The sequence below is a fragment of the Alnus glutinosa genome, chromosome 5 (genome assembly GCF_958979055.1).
Source record: "Alnus glutinosa chromosome 5, dhAlnGlut1.1, whole genome shotgun sequence".
Lineage (NCBI taxonomy): Eukaryota > Viridiplantae > Streptophyta > Magnoliopsida > Fagales > Betulaceae > Alnus > Alnus glutinosa.
The window spans coordinates 11,426,344-11,443,835 of NC_084890.1; the positions used below are offsets into that span (position 1 = coordinate 11,426,344).

At 38.3% G+C, this 17,492-nt stretch overlaps 1 protein-coding gene, 1 long non-coding RNA gene and 2 pseudogenes across 2 annotated transcripts; 1 reads left to right on the forward strand and 3 right to left on the reverse strand.

Annotated features, from left to right (window-relative positions):
- Positions 1-3,983, reverse strand: LOC133869767 (uncharacterized). Its single transcript, XR_009900527.1, has 3 exons — positions 3,709-3,983; positions 1,272-1,370; positions 1-284 (listed from the first exon to the last, which is right to left on the reverse strand). It is a non-coding gene; the product is annotated as an uncharacterized LOC133869767 (long non-coding RNA).
- A 4,439-nt stretch (positions 3,984-8,422) lies between these two features.
- On the forward strand, positions 8,423-9,098 carry LOC133868967 (uncharacterized mitochondrial protein AtMg00860-like). The gene is made up of 2 exons (XM_062305957.1): positions 8,423-8,505; positions 8,549-9,098. Exons 1-2 carry the CDS (start codon positions 8,423-8,425, stop codon positions 9,096-9,098), a joined length of 633 nt encoding a protein of 210 aa, XP_062161941.1.
- A 3,403-nt stretch (positions 9,099-12,501) lies between these two features.
- Positions 12,502-13,423, reverse strand: LOC133868968 (cysteine endopeptidase RepA-like; annotated as a pseudogene).
- Positions 13,424-15,378: 1,955 nt separating this feature from the next.
- On the reverse strand, positions 15,379-16,719 carry LOC133869909 (ervatamin-B-like; annotated as a pseudogene).
- Positions 16,720-17,492: the final 773 nt, after the last annotated feature.

Genomic DNA, 17,492 nt, shown 5'->3' on the forward strand with positions numbered 1-17,492 from the left:
AATAGCGGAAATCATAACATAAACTTCTATTACAAATAATCATAAACAAATAGCCATATTACATCTATCTGTTTAAGTCTTTTCTCAATATAATTACATAACAGAAATAGCTTTACCAGAACAAGTGACACAAACGTCACAAGCCATAAACTAAACCTATAAGTAGGTGGACAACCCGTGGTCCACCCATTACGACCGCCGCAGCGTGCTTCAGTCATAACATCCAAAGTACCCTTCTACAATGCTATCAACTACGATCGGAATACCTGCAGCCAAGGGAACATCTATAAGGTTGTGGGGGTTTGCCACATCCATATAGGTAGAATTATGAGCCCACCGTCTTAACATAAATAAATACACTAAGACCTCAGAGGTATACTATTCACTGAGTTTTCGCAAAGAATCAACTTTTCCTTTTTAGTCATGCATACACTATAACAGCTACCAACTTTATAAACTTCTGTTTTGAAAATCCCCATAGCTGATATAGCATACACTGACAAATAGAAAGCATTTTAACATACTAGGTAGCTAATATTATTCGTAGGAGATTCATTATAGAAAACAATGGCATTTAAATCATGCAACCATCCGATACCAATATACATAAGTTCTTTTTCTATCAAGACTCTTATGCATACTAACACGTCTAGCAAAAATACAATATACTTATCATGAAAATATCACACAATTTAAACAATGCTATGCATGCTCATGATAGTCTTCTTATTCATTGTGAGCCTTACGCTCTCTTTGTTATTATGAGCCTTACGCTCTCTTTCATTATTATGAGCCTTACGCTCTCTTTCATTATTATGAGCCTTACGCTCTCTTACGCTCTCTTCGTTATTATGAGCCTTACGCTCTCTTTGTTATTATGAGCCTTACGCTCTCTTTCATTATTATGTGTTCATGCTTTATGCTTTACAATTCAAACTCTATACTCCTATTCTTTGCAAATCATGCTTTCTGACTCTATATTCCTATTCTTTGCAAATCATGCTTTCTTCAAATACCATGAACCAATCAACATGAAATTTCATCATTCTTCTTTGCATAATAAAATCTCAACTGCAACACACCTTCAAATACTTCAAATCAATTCAAAACCTTTCATTCATGCATCATTGATATTTCAACATAATTGAAACTATTTAAAACATCCAAAACATACATGTTAACATATCGTTGGTTCAGTAAGAAAATCATATATCATTTGCATTTCTATAAAATACATAAAAATATCTTTTCTCAGTGAGTAGAATACTCACTTTGGCTGCTTAAGACTCATGACTCGAATACTCCCAGTATTGTATTTACTTGAACTCAACATTGGAGAACAAGTTGAAGTCTCCAATCATAACACATGCCTGCAAACATTTATGACGTCAGACTAACTATTGAATCTCATACCCTTATGACACATAAACTACCCACGTGCTCACACGCGCGTTACCTACTACTAAAGCTAGCTAGATACCTTAGGCTATTATTAGGTTAATCATTGGTTATATGTTCATATTTATTTGTTTATTATCAATAAGATGTATATACTATTTTCATTAGTTTATATATTGTTGTTGTATCATGTTATTATTGTTAACCCTATTTATAGCTCGTTATTTATTTACTAAATTAACAACATATATACTTAAGCCATATACATGTATATGTATACGTATATCCATATACATGTACAACACTTAATCCTAATCCATTGATGCACATAATTACCAAGTATGCATGGATAGATGAATTAGTTACTAAGTTACCTTATTATCATTATTAGCTATTTAACCTTACAGTTTGTTTATCCACTTAGGCTTGTTAGCTACTAAGTGTATTCGATCCATATGCATATATACACATATATGTATGGAAGGCTTGTTAAGCTAAACATAGCCTCTTAACGCACTTAAGTATTTCATATTACCTAGGTAACCGCATTAATTAACTAATTACGTTTACCATGACTCCGGAGCCAATTGTTTATTCCAATCACTTATATATGTATATTTGTTGAATTAAGATTATTTGAATGATTTATAACTCTTGTTCTTCAAATCTTAAGCACTGCATTCAACACTATTATTCATATTAGTTTCTAACCCTCCAAATAGTTTGGGTTTAGGACTTTAATCTTATCTAACATACTAATTTAATAATTCATATGTTAATTATGTCCATTAAGATACCTAAATTGTTATCTACATTTATATCTTACTCATTTATTGGTTCTTGTATTTTCTTTATATCAAGTTATTCACTTATTACACTCTTACACATCAACTCTTTCTCATGCTTCTTCTAATTCCAAACCAATCAAAGCTCATAAACATAAACAATTACACCTTCTTGCACTCGATGTCACGTGACCATACCTACAAGCCAATCTAATCTTCATAAATAATCTTTTACTCAATCAAAGTCTCAAAGCACACTTAAAACACTAAAATAACTCATAGTTGAGAACCTATGGGATCCCAATAAATCCTTTGAACTTTCTTTTGCATATTAACATCAACTCATTCCTAAAATGGAAGTACCCACAATTCTTCCTACTATATCATCATAACTATAATCACCAAGAATTCATTAACATAATTTCCCTAAACAACACACTTGGAAGACCACTCAACCATTCCAAATAAATTTAACCATTTAACATCCAGGCCAACAATTACCCAAATCAAAATTTGAACTAACATAAGCTCTCATAAACATTAAACCCATTCTCTAACATCACAATAAAGCCTCAACTCAACGGGTATCGATGAATTCAACACATAGAGTTAATCTTTTAAATAAACAACTTAAAATCAATTACAACCTTCTTCCGTAAACCACAATCTACCTCCAATATTCATAGCTATTCACCAAAGCACAAGCAAGATCCTTCATTTACATAACAAAGATTAACTTCTCTTAATTGGAAATACTTTCCACCTAAATCCCATAACAATTATCAATGACAATTAACAACTATATTCTCCAACCAACTATTAACAATTCATCCTAAAATATTGAAACCAACTTCTACACTAAATCTACACTCATGAAACATAGTACAAATCCAAATGAACCTAATCTTCATCATAGGCAAAATAACCAATAAATCAACATCATATTCAACTCAATATCAATTACAATCTACAACAATAATTAATAACACCCAAATCCCAAGGCATCAATGATTCTAATATAGGATCAATCCTCCGACAAACTACATAAGGACTAACTATAATCATTAACAAACAATTAACCACTACATTCCAATCACTAAACAAACTCTCAAATCTTTAGATATCAATAAATCCAATAAAACAATTCTAGGGTCAACTATAATTTAACCACTTGATTTGTAAATAACAGCCAACGATTTGTATAAGTCAATATAACCAAAATACATTTTTGACACTACTCCATCATGGCAAATTAAATACCTAACTTCATACATAAACACCCATTCGAATAGCACCCCATGAAAAACTCCAAAAATCTCCAATCATAAACCCTATTTTCGGACCCAAATAAAACCCTAACAAATCAATATGATTTCAAGCTTCAATCCATACCATTCTAGCTTCAATGGGCGAAACCCCATGAAGCTAGAATCCAAATCTAAACAAACCACAAACCATACGCATGATTTTCGTGCTAAATAAACAATGGGTAACATGAAAACATTAAGGAAGGCTAGAAATTTACCCCATAAAAGCCCATGGCCGGAACCCATGAACCATTTCTTCTTCTCTTCTCCTACTTCTCTTTCTTTTCTTATTCTTCTTTTCTTCTCTGCATCGCTCACTATCTCCCTCTCCAAAAATCTGCAACGTCTCACTCTCTTTGTTCGTGCGTGAATGGAGGAGGAAGAGAGGGGAGATGAGGAGAAGGAAAAAGGAAAGAAAAGAGAAAAGGGGGGAGCATCGTGAGAGAGAGAGAGAGAGAGAGAGAGAGAAGAAGTTGTGTGGTGTGCTGGAAATGTAAGAAGATAAGGTGAGAATGTGTGTTTACAAAAGTGCCCTTCTAGCATAAGTGAGAAAGAAAGAAGGATGGGCTTTTACCTACCCTTGGGTCTATTAAGGTCACTTTTATTCCCACTTCTTGGGCTACCATTTTTTTTTTTTTTTAAGTCACACAAGCCCATGGTAAAATAATAAAATCACTTTGTTTAATTTTAGTACACTAACCCATTAAATAATTTATTTTACCTTTGTCTTTTCACCTTTCTTAATTAAATCCTCAATTGTGATTTCATCACACTAAACCTATTATATTTTTATTATTATTATTCTAACTCGATTTGTCTATCCTAAACTCATTTTATTTTGAAAATATAAATATTTTTACTTGGAATCTAATTATTAGTCCAATCTATTTAATAAACATAACTTATTAAATGTTAAATCTCCAATTTATTTTCTTGGTCTTTACATACACCCCATATGAACGTAAGCATGAACTAGTATTGGGGGACTTACGCCCCATGGGAGCATACGCATAAACTAGTAATGGGGGACCTACGCCCCATAGGAATGCAACAGAAACTTACATGAGTATGTATAGCATTGTTTTCATGAGTGTGATGTTTTTATACTATGAGTAGTTTTGCTACACGTATTAGTATGCATAAGAGTCTCAATGGGAAAGAACTTATGTATATTTCTATCGGATGATTGCATGATTTGAATGTCATTGTTTTCTAAGTCTCACTTTATCAAAAGTAATATAGTAGGTAAGGATGTATGTAGTTGTTTCCAACAATGATACTTCTACATATAAGCTCAGCTGCGTAGTATGCTTTAAATTTTTTCTATTAGTTGGCGTCCGCTATATCTGCTATGGGGGTTTTTCAAACAAAAGTTTATTATTGGGTGCTGTTATAGTGTACGTATGACTAAAAATGAAAAGTTGGTTCTTTGTCAAAACTCAGTGAATAGTATACCTCTGAGGTCTTAGTGTATTTATTTATGCTAAGACGGTGGGCTTATAATTGCACCTATATGGATGTGGCAAACCCCCCACAACCTTATAGATGATGTTCATTTGGCTATAGGTACTCCGGTCATAGTTGATGGTGTTGTAGATGTGCACTTGGGATATTATAACCGAATCTCGCCACGACAGTCGTAATTGCGGAACCATGGGCGTCCTCTGTTTTATGAGTTTTGTTTATAGCTTGTGACACCAGTGTCACTTATTATTGTATAAAGTCATTTATGTTATGTATTTAATTTGAAGAAAGACTTAAATAGATAGATGTAATATTGGCTATTGATTATGATTAGATTATGATAGATGTTTAAGATGTAATTTCCGCTATTAGGTTTATGTTTTTCACTGCATAGTAGATAGATGTTATACTTTGATTTATCAGGTACATATTATGGGGTATGTACCATATGTTAGCTTTGCGACATATCACAGTGCCACTATGATGATCCGTTTATATTTTAAGAAACTAATGTTTATGCAACTCTTGTTGCAGCACACGAGAGAAAGAATGTTTTAGTTTTCCTTTTAAAAGAGATGTAACTCGTGAGAGGAACAAAGAGTTTCTTGTTTTTGTTTTCTTCATTCTTTCTCTCCTCTTTTCTTTTCTTTTCCCTTCTATTAGTACCATAAACTAGACACACAAAAGAGAAGATAAGAGAGTTTACTTCTCTTTTCTACTACTGACCGGTTGTGAGAGTGAAGATGAGTGATTTGTTTTCTAAACCATTCTCTACTCAAGACAAACAAAGAGAAACAGAAGAGATGTAGAAATGGATTTTTGGCAGCTTTAAAAACATAAGCTGCTGGTTTACAAAGAAAAGGATGGGTTGTTGTTTGGCCGAGAGAGAAATGGGGAGAGGAAAGAGACTTTTGTTGCAGCTTAGCTGCTTTTCTTTTTCTGTACAGAGGGGAATAAGAGAGAGTTCCTGCTCTTCTTTTCTATTACAAGCCAAGAAAGGTAAGAGCAAAGAAGGACTTTTCTTCTTGATGACTTTTCTGTAAACAGAGGAAGAAAAGAGAGTCTTTTGTAGCTTTGTTGCTGCAATTGAGGAACAAAGCGAGAAAGAGAGGAAGAACTAAAACTAAGAGAGAATTGAGGGATGAGTTTCTGCATAAAACAGAAACATAGAAGAGAAGAAAAGGGTCTTTACTTGCTGCTATACGTGAGACAAAATAAGGAAAGGAAGAGATAAGTTGCTGTCCGTGAAATGTAAAGGGCTGCCATAGACGCCCGAGATCAGCAATTTCTCCGCATGGAACGCACACTGGAAGCGTTACAGCAAGCAGTTGCCGGACTTGGAGTCGACAGCAACAGGAACCATGAACCCCCCCTGGAATCGCGTCATCGAAGAGGCTCGTGACCATCTCGGAGGAGAACGTGGCCCTGGACCTCAACGAAGGCATCAACCCTTCGAAGAGTCATCTAGCGAGGAAGAAGACCGCCTCCAGGAAGGAGATGGTGACAGAAGAAGACCCGAAATTGCCCACAATTTCCGGGTAAAAATTGATCTCCCCACATTTAATGGTCATCTCCATGTTGAGAAATTCCTTGATTGGATTCTCGAAGTCGAGAATTGTTTTGACTACACGCAGACTCCGGAATCACAACAGGTGAAATTAGTAGCATATAAGTTGCGCGGAGGAGCGTCAGCCTGGTGGGAGCAAACACAGAGCAACCAGAGGAGGCAAGGAAAATAACCGGTTCGAACATGGCTGAAAATGAAGAGGTTGATGAAAGCTCGGTTTTTAACCCCAGATTATGAGCAAATGTTGTACCAGCAGTTCCAAAATTGCCAACAGGGAACTCGGTCAATTACGGATTATACCGAGGAGTTCTATCGCTTGGACTTTCGGAATAATCTAACCGAGTCAGAGGGTCAACAAGTAGCTCGGTATGTTGGAGGGTTGCGCATGGCCATTCAAGACCAAGTCTCATTGCATATGGTGTGGAATTTGTCCGAGGCCGTGAACCTAGCTATAAAGATTGAGTTGCAGATGGCGCGACACTCAGGTCGGTCACAAGTTTTTAGGCAGACCGAGAAAAGGGGAGAATCAGTAGTTGTACCGAACCCTCAACAAAGCTCCTAACCCCGAAGGTTTCAGGGTGAGAGCAGTAATACCCAGGCAGCTAAAGGAGTGTCATTTCCCCCTCTGGAAAAGGGACTTGGCAGAAGTAGTAACAACCCCTACGCCAAGCCTATCCTCGGTAAATGTTTCAGGTGTGGCCAACAAGGTCACCAATCTAATGAATGCCCGAACCGACATCCAGTAAATATGGTGGACTCGGCAGAAGGGGCCTTACCAGAGGATTCAGTAGGGATTGAGGAGGACAAACTTGGTGAATATGAAGGAGGAGAATTCACCGAAGGTGACAATGGAGATTTCAGCAACTGCATAATCCAGAGAGTGCTGTTAACTCCGAGGCTTGACGAACCGACGCAGCGGCACAACATCTTCAAAACCCGATGTACTATCAATCAAAAGGTGTGCAATTTAATTATTGATAGTGGAAGCTGCGAGAATATTGTCTCTCGGGGATTAGTCACCGCGTTGCAGCTCAAAACTGAGACGCACCCGAGTCCCTACAAGATCAATTGGATCAAGAAGGGAGCCGAGACGAAAGTCACGGACACTTGCCGTGTGCCTTTCTCAGTTGGGCAATCCTACCGAGACGAGGTACTGTGCGATGTGGTAGAGATGGATGCCTGTCATGTATTGTTGGGTCGACCGTGGCAGTACGATGTAGATGCTACGTACAAGGGTCGGGACAATGTCTACCTCTTTTGGTGGCATGGTAAGAAGATTATATTAGTACCGACTGGAACTAATTACCCACGTCAAGGTTGTACCCCGGCAAGCAAACCGTCCTTCCTTACGCTCGGAGAAAACCGCCGAGACGATATTAACTATGGTGGTTAAGGGGGTCGAGTCGGATTTGAGGGAAGGTATCCCGAGATTGATACAGCCGATGCTGGAAAAGTTCGGAGATCTCATGCCCGAAGAATTACCAACCAAAGTACCACCCATGAGGGATATTCAGCACCAGATCGATTTGGTACCGGGAGCAAGTCTTCCTAACCTACCCCACTACCGAATGAGTCCCGAGGAGCACAAGATCCTTCAAGATCAAGTTGAAGATTTGATTCGAAAAGGGTTGATCAAAGAGAGTCTTAGCCCATGCGCCGTTTCCAGCTCTGCTTATACCAAAGAAGGATGGGAGTTGGAGGAAGTGTGTTGACAGCCGGGCCATTAATAAAATCACCGTAAAGTACCGGTTTCCCATTCCGAGACTGAATGATATGCTAGATATGCTGATGGGAGCTAAGGTTTTCTCTAAACTTGATCTCCGCAGCGACTATCACCAAATTCGGATCTGACCCAGTGACGAATGGAAGACCGCCTTCAAGACGAATGAGGGTTTATATGAATGGCTGGTGATGCCATTTGGGCTGTCGAATGCACCGAGCACATTCATGCGAGTAATGAATCAAGTGCTGAAGCCTTTCATCGGTAAATTCATGGTAGTTTATTTCGATGACATCTTAATTTATAGCCAAAATACTGAGGAGCATCTGGAGCAAGTCCGAGAAGTTTTGAATGTACTGAAGGACAACAAGCTATACCTCAATCTTAAGAAATGCACTTTCCTCAAGGACAAGCTGCTCTTCCTCGGATTTATTGTAGGTGTCGAGGGAATACAAGCCGATGAGGAGAAGGTTCGAGCCATTCGGGAGTGGCCGACACCCACTACGGTCGGACATGTCCGAAGCTTCCATGGTCTAGCCACTTTCTACCGCAGATTCATTCAGAATTTTAGCAGCTTGGTGGCTCCAATTACCGAGTGTTTGAAGAAAGGACAATTCAGTTGGGGAGAAGAGCAGGAAGCCAGTTTTGCCATAATCAAAGAGCGACTGTCAACAGCGTCGGTCCTAGCCTTGCCTGACTTCGAGAAATTATTTGAAGTCGACTGTGATGCCTCCATCGTGGGGATTGGGGCAGTGTTATCACTGGAGGGTCGGCCAGTTGAATTCTTCAGCGAGAAGTTGAGTGAAGCTTGGCAGAAGTGGACGACATACGAGCTTGAATTCTATGCGGTGGTCTGAGCCTTAAAGCATTGGGAGCACTACATGATTCATCGAGAATTCGTTTTATTCAGTGATCACCAAGCTCTGAAGTTCGTCAACACGCAGAACGCTTTGAATCGAATGCACGCCCGATGGGTTGCTTTCATGCAGAAGTTTACTTTTGTCCTAAAGCACAAGTCGGGAAAACAAAACAAGGTGGCAGATGCCTTGAGTCGACGATCGGCTTTACTCGTGACATTAGAGTCCAAGATAACAAGCCTAGAGCACTTAAGGGCTCTATATGCCGAGGATGAGGATTTCAAAGAAGATTGGGAGAAGTGCATGACGATGCAGCCAAATGCCGACTACCACGTCCAGGAGGGATATCTATTCCGAGGAAATCAACTTTGTATTCCCCGAACTTCATTGCGTGAACAGATAATGCGGGAGTTACATGGAGGAGGACTCGGTGGTCATGTAGGTCGGGATAAGACCCTTTCTTTGGTCTCGAATCGGTATTATTGGCCACAACTCAAGCGAGATGTCGGCAAATTTGTATCGAACCCTGTGTGCCAAACCGAGAAGGGAAGCTCGCAAAATACCGGACTCTACACTCCGCTGCCCGTGCCCGAGAACATTTGGGAAGATCTAAGCATGGATTTTGTGCTCGGACTTCCGAGGACCCAACGAGGTATGGATTCTATTTTTGTAGTTGTTGATCGGTTCTCCAAAATGGCACACTTCATTCCCTGCAGGAAAACATCAGACGCCACCCACGTAGCCCATCTTTTCTTTCGGGAAGTGGTTCGGTTGCACGGAGTACCAAAATCCATCACTTCAGACTGAGATGTCAAATTCCTCAGCCACTTCTGGAGAACTCTGTGGCGGCGATTCAAAACCTCTCTCAAGTATAGCAGTACTTGTCATCCGCAGACTGATGGACAAACCGAGACCAACCGAACTCTCGAAAATATGCTTAGGTGTGTTTCTCGAGACAAACAAAAGTAGTGGGACATCAACCTTCCTCAAATTGAGTTCGCCTTCAACTGTATGAGTAACCGATCCACAGGCAAGTCACCTTTTGAGGTTGTCTACACCAAACCTCCGAATCATGCTCTTGACCTAGTTCCTCTTCCAAAGCTGCCGGGATTGAATGTTGCAGCCGAGCATATGGCTGACCGAGTGCAACAGATCCATGAAGAGGTGCATCTGAATCTGGAATGGGCGAATGACAAATACAAAGGTGCCGTTGATTCAAAACGGAGAGCAAAGATTTTCCACGAAGGTGATTTGGTGATGGCGCATCTACATAAGAACCGCTTTCTAGCCGGATGGCAAACTGAAGAGCCGAAAGTACAGGCCGTTTCGGGTTAAAAGGAAGATAAACGATAATGCTTATGTTGTGGAACTTCCCGAGGATATGGCCATTTCCAATACTTTCAATGTGGCTGACCTATTTGCCTACCATCCTGATGAGCCACTCTACGATAACTCGAGGACGAGTTTTCTTGAAGAAGGGGAGACTGATGTAGGACAATCCGAGGGTCATGGTCATCTCGGATAGTATTGACCTCGGATTATATCCGAGACGAGATGTGCCCATCGTGTCAAATAACCGAAACGCAGCTCAGCCCATTCCAGCACGTGACCGAGACCCAGCTTGGTAAATCAAAGGGGAAGATTTCTGCGGAGGGAGCAGCTGAGCGGATTTTCTGGAAAATATCAGCCGAGCGGATTTTCTGGAGATTTCGTGCGGAAATCGTGGAAGAGTTGTTGATTCCCCTATTTTATTTTGATAATCATTTTTGGTACTTTTCCTTAAATTTTGGGATTCCCTTGACCATCAAATCTCTCTCATTAATGAGGATTTGATGACAACTTTTATTTATTATTTATTTCCTTCTACAAGCTATAAGGCTTCACTATAAAAGAAAACAATGTAAGAATTAAATGGAATTATTGATTATCGTTGAATGAAAGTTGTTGTCTTCCTCTTCAACTTGCGAGTTGAACTTCGTGCTTGAGAACACAGTTTCTCTTCACTTTATCCGCCGCGCTACGTCAGAACTTTACATAATATCTCCTATCTTTAACCAATTACACTTTCAACTAAAAACAAAGATTTAGTTTCTAACTAAATAAATGCTAACTAAATTAGCTTATGATGGTTAGGAATTAATCATCCACGATCTGGTTTCATGCATGAAGAAGAAATATCAAGCATGTAATTAGAACTTAGATTCTAAATAAAGTTAGTTTTAAAACTTAATGAATATTAAGTCACTAACTAGATTTATTAAAGATTCTTGTTTAATTGTTTTAGACTTCATAATTTTTAAGGAACGGACTAGGTTCATGTGTGGACTAAAAATCATTAATGGGTAATGACGATTTTTGATAAAAATCCGAGACCCATTAGTTAATAATGCTATATGTGAATTTTCGTCCTAATTAATGGTAGTATGTTTCACAAGTGTTTTCATGCCCTTCACGAAATCCAAAAATTATGAAATTCGGAAGGTAACTAGAGGACTACAAATAGAGTTTCCTAGTTTTTAAATCAACTAAAATGGAGTTCGTTTGATCCTGTTTCCATCGTTCCAAAATTTAAGGTTCTTTTGAACTTTTATTAAATTGTCTATAAACACTTCTTAATTAATTAATATTTATTTCAATAAATATTCATATTTATTCTCTTGCCTTATTATTAAGTCTTAAATTATATTTTGAGATATTATATTTAATATCTCAAAAGATGGGGTGTTACGGCTAGCAATAGCATATGTAGATGACTTGTAATATGATACATCAACCTTTGTGCCACCTAAGCAATTACTGGATAGGAAGCTCGTGTAGCAATGCCACACCTGTTGTCGCGAATTTCTCATACAAACACTCAAGCAGAACAAACGTGATATAGTGTTTAAAAAAAAAAAAAACAAAAACAAAAGACAACGAGATTTACGTGGTTCGGCAATTTGCCTACGTCCACAGTGCAACAGCAGAGAGAGATTTCATTATATCAAAAGGAGTATTCAAAATAGTGTTAAACACTCACAAGCTCAAATTTCAAATACACCCAATTTCACTCTCACAAATCTATCATAGTTCCTGAAACAAACTCCATTTTATAGGAGAATAATAGCATGAAAGATACATTGAGAAACTTATTGTAGACGTTGGAAGACTAAACGTCATTCGACAACAAATTCAAAACTTGCGGATAAGCTTTAAAGAGAGCAATCAAATATGAGCATACCAAAAAACTTTTCGTTAACCAATATGAACTTTCCATTAACCAATGAACTTTTTGTTAACAATATGAACTTTCCATTAACCAATGTGAACTTTTCATAAACCAATATGAGTCATTCACTTTTCAACAACATCGACCTTCTTAGGCATTGACATCTCTCTAAATCCTCATGTACCAACTCTTACCCTAGCTCTCACCCCGTGAATTCTTCACTAACCAGTACTTGGTACCATTATCATCCCTCCCACACGCAATTATAGTAACAACATGGTTTAGGCTGGTCTGATCAGATTCTCCATTGAAGACCCCGCTTGATCAGTAGTGTTGAAAGGCACTTCTGTAACCGTCAATGGCAACCGAGACTATTTGGCTGGCCACCGCCATCAATAATGCCCCCTAATTGTTGGCAGGTACATCTTCAAAACCACTGATTTGAGCTTCATAATACGACGCCTTGTGAGCATCACATGTTCCCTCCATAGCTTCATATGGGTAATTTGTTTCAGTGGCGAGTCCTTGGTTTTGTACTATGTATTTAAATGCATTATCCATCCAACTGTCATTCCAGCCGCGATTGCCATCGGTGGCACAATCCACTGGTTGTTGCTCAGACAGGGAGATCAATTTGCCAATTTGGATCTTGGTGATACCCTCTATATATCGTTGCCACCGCTGAAAATGCCTAACAACATCCTGCATATGAATCAACCATGATACAAATCTTGCTATTAGAACAACAAATATAAGTGTGGAATGTGATTCTTTTACCACGTTGGCCTTGGTCCTTAATGGAGGTGACAGCTGCACTTGGTCTCTCCAATCCATAGACGTTGGAATATCACTCTGGCTTTCATACCTAAATGATGTGTTTTTGGCGGACCTTGACTGATTGGCGATCATCTTGTATCTTGTACGAGTGGCAATGACTTCTTCAGTTGTTAAGTCTGCAAATGCATTGAGACTTACTTGTAAGTGCGATTCCGATCCGACCGTTCGTTGTTGGCTTTCTCTACAAATTCTGCATTTTCTTTGAATATCTTGAAATGTCTCATTAATTCCTTCTCTTTTTCGTCTGAATACTTGCGAGCATACTGATCGAGACATCCATTGCTCATTCTCTCAGCCATGGAAGCTTCTTGCAATGTGTGGGACGTGGCTTGAGATGTCTAAGTCCCCAAAATTGTCAACATGACTATCAAAAGTTGCTTCTCGAGTGTTAAAGCCATTGTTTACGAACCGAATATGGTTCTTCGATCGACAATGGCCTTTAATTTAGCAATTAATGATTAATTTGCAAGGAAGAAAGCACACAATTTCCCACTATATACATGATGCACATTTTGGGAGAATTCTCATCAGTTAAAATTTAGCTAAAGAACACATTTTTTTTTTTTCAAATTAAGGGAAAAATATACTTTACTCTTCTAATGTTTCACCTCTTTTTCAATCTTGCCTCTAAAGTGAAAAAAAATTGCAATTAATGTGGCCCAACAAAGTTTTAAAAAATTTCAATGTTGCCAATCCGTGTAGTACTTGAGTCTATCTTTTTTGTCATAAATAGACCCACCTATGAGAAAATCTTTCCAAAATATCCCTAAATAATTTTATTTTTTTTTTCAAAAAAAAATTGGAGGGGTGGCCGAAGCCACCAAATGAACCATTTGGGAGTGACCAGCCACCCCCATTTGGCCTACGGGGTGGCTCAACCACCTCATTTGGCCAGCCTAGGGGTGGTGAAACATCCCCATATATGGTCCATGAGGTGGCCGAAGCAACCCCAACAAATTTTTTTTTTTTCTAAAAAAAAAAAAAGAATTGATTTTTTAAGGGATATTTCGTGAAGAATTTCTCTTAAAAACCCATGTGCGTCGCACGTGGGTCTATTTCCATCAAAAAGGACGGACTAACATAACAAATGGGCAACATTAAAAAATTTTAAAACTTGGTTGGGGTGAATTACAATTTTTTTTACTCTGGAGGTAAGATTGAAAAAGATGTGAAATGTTGAAGAGGTAAAGTGCATTTTTCCCAAAATTTAACTACCCACTTTTTCATCGACGGGATATACTACAACTTCAAAGAAATTGTAGATTCTCAAGTTATGTAAATTTAAGCCGTTCCTTACATCGAATGGCTTGAAAAATGCTACATATTAAAAAGGTGGCAGCCAATTTTTTCTTTTATTTTTTTTTTTCCTTCCAAAATATTTTTTCTTCACTTTTGAAGATACGCTTATTCTTTAATAAACCAAAAGACAGTTTTTGGCTCAAAGCTTTTCTACAACATAAAATGTAAGAACTTGATAAAAATATACTCAATTCTCATTGGTAACATGTCATTTTTTTAATATGTAACATTTTTTGCTCCGTTCAATACAAGAAACCGCTTGAATTCTTCTAATTTGAGAATCAAAGAAATTGTAGTGGATTGGATCCTTATCACTTTTCACACATAAGTTTTTCAGAATACATATATATGAAAAAAGAGAACAATACAGGCATTTTCACAACCCATAGCATTTAACATGCATATATAGGAAAAGAGAGAGCTAGCAATGCTTATATGTACCTAGATGATCACTATTTGTGTCATTATTGTATTACACTTTCATTCTATTTGTCTGGATTAAGTGATTATAGGTTCTTGTTATATGTTATGCATCCCGTCAATATATTCTTAACTTGTTATTTGCGAACACATTTGGACCATATTGTGTTTTGAAATGCTTATTTGTGTTTGTTTTGTAGTTGAATGACTTATGCTGTTCATGTAGGAAATTGTTGTATTTTAATTTTTTAGGCTCATAATGGGCTCGACCAATTTTTTGTGGACACTTGAAGAAGCCTATACTCTCACTAATGGAGTTGGCCCATTAAACTTTATTATGTCGATCAGTAAAAAAATAGGGTTGATGTACTAGTTTCCCCCACACATAACAGTGTTTTTTCTTCCGCATGACCGGAGAGACATAAGGCACACAATAGAAAGCTTATCCTCTAACAATGGAGGTATATCATTCTCATACTTGATCTACACATACTATGAAGAAATTAGTGCATAACTATTTTCATCTTATTCTTACATATAGATCGACCTTGTATCTTTTCACTCATAATCTTTAGGAATACATATAAATGGAAGGAGAGAGCAATACAAATTTTAACGATTAATGAAGCAGCAATACAGGCATTTTCACAGCCCACAACATTTAAGTTGCATATATTGATACGTACGTCGACGTTTTTGCACTACCTAAGCAATTACTGGATAGGAAGCTCGTCTGGCAATGCCACACAGACCTTCTGGGGAATCGACGTCTCTCTGAATCCTCATGTACCCACTCTCACCCCAACTCTCGCTCCATGAATTCTTCACTAACCAGTACTTGGTGCCATCATCAGCCGTTCCATACCCAATTGCAGTAACAGCATGGGTTAGTGTTGTCCCACATTCTCCATTGAAGACCCCGCTTGAATACAAATGGAAGCTTTGTCCGGAACCATCAAGAGCAACTGAGACCGGTTGGCTGGCCACAGCCTTTAGTAATGCCTCCTCATTGTTGGGAGGAACATCTTCGAAACCACTGATCTGAGCTCCATAATAAGACGCCTTCTGAGTGTCACAAGTTCTCTGCATAGTCTGGTATGGGTAATTTGTTTCAGTGGTGAGTCCTTGGTTTTGTATTACATATTTAAATGCATTATCCATCCAACCGCCATTGCAGCCACGATTGCCATCAATGGCACAATCCAACAATTGTTGCTCAGACAGGGAGATCAATTTGCCAGTTTTGATCTTGGTGATCCCCTCTATCGCTGCCACCGCTGAAAATGCCCAACAACATCCTGCATATGAATCAACCATGATAGAAATCTGGTTAGAGCAACAATAATAAAGTGAGGAAATTTACGTTAAACTCCGATCCTTTTACCACATTGGGCTTGGTACTTAATGGGCGTGACAGCTTCTTGGTCTCTCCAATCCATAGTCGTTGGAATATCACTCAGGCTTTCATACCTAAATGATGCACTTTTTTTTTGCAGACCTTGACTGATTGGTGATCATCTTGTATCCATTATGAGTGGCAATGAATTCTTCAGTTGTTAAGTCTGCAAATGCGTTGAGACTTAACTTGTAAGTGCGGTTCCCATCATTGTTGACTTTCTCTACAAATTCTGCATTTTCTTTGAATATCTTGAAACGGCTTTCCTTCTCTGCATCGTCTGAATACTTGCGATCATACTGAGACATCCATTGCTCGTGTCTCTCCTCCATGGAAGCTTCTTGCAATGTGCGAGACATGGCTTGAGAAGTCCAAGTCCCCAAAATTGTGAACATGACTACGATCAGTTTCTTCCTGAGAGTTAAAGCCATTGTTTACAAACCGAATAGGGTTCTTTGGCAATGGCCTTTAGTGATTAATGATTTGTGAGGAAGAAAGCACACATTTTCCCTCTATATATAGGAGAAAACATCCTCAACGTGACGTAAATTTTGGGATGAAAATGGAGGACCCATTGTTTTTTTTTTTTTTTTTTCTAGCGTGTTGCGCAAGTTAATTAAAGGTAACTGGATCGATGACCATTAAGGTCTTCCCAGATCGAGAATACGAAAGAACTCCAAGTTCTTGCAACCAAGTTAGTGGTCGGTGAGATCCTCTTCCTGTCAATCCGTCGAGTGTTTCCATTCGAACTAATTAATTTAATGCTGATGACCAGCGGTCCTCGCGGTTGTTGTTTTACTAGTTTTTCAATTTTCTTCTCGACTTTATTGACTAAAATAATGGGCATTGACGCGTGGGAACTCGTTCTATGATCAACGATCATGCAATCAAAGTCATCAAACATTGTGAATCACGAAACCACAAAGCAAAAATAGAAGACCTTCAGACTAACCAAACACGATTTGTTTTGATATTAATTCGGGGATCAGAAAATTCCTACAAATTGACAAATTGACCAGAGCCAATCATGCAAGAAAGAACAAATCAATCAGCTGTTATATTCCATTTCCTTGATTTTCGGCACCGATATGATCGATCTTCTTAATTGATCGAGTAACATTTGGTCCTATACTTGTGTACTATACATGTTGCATAGAAACTTGTTGATTGCTTTCATGGCTGATCTCTCACTCCATGCAATATAATTTCAAATGCAAGCTCTTTGGAAAACATA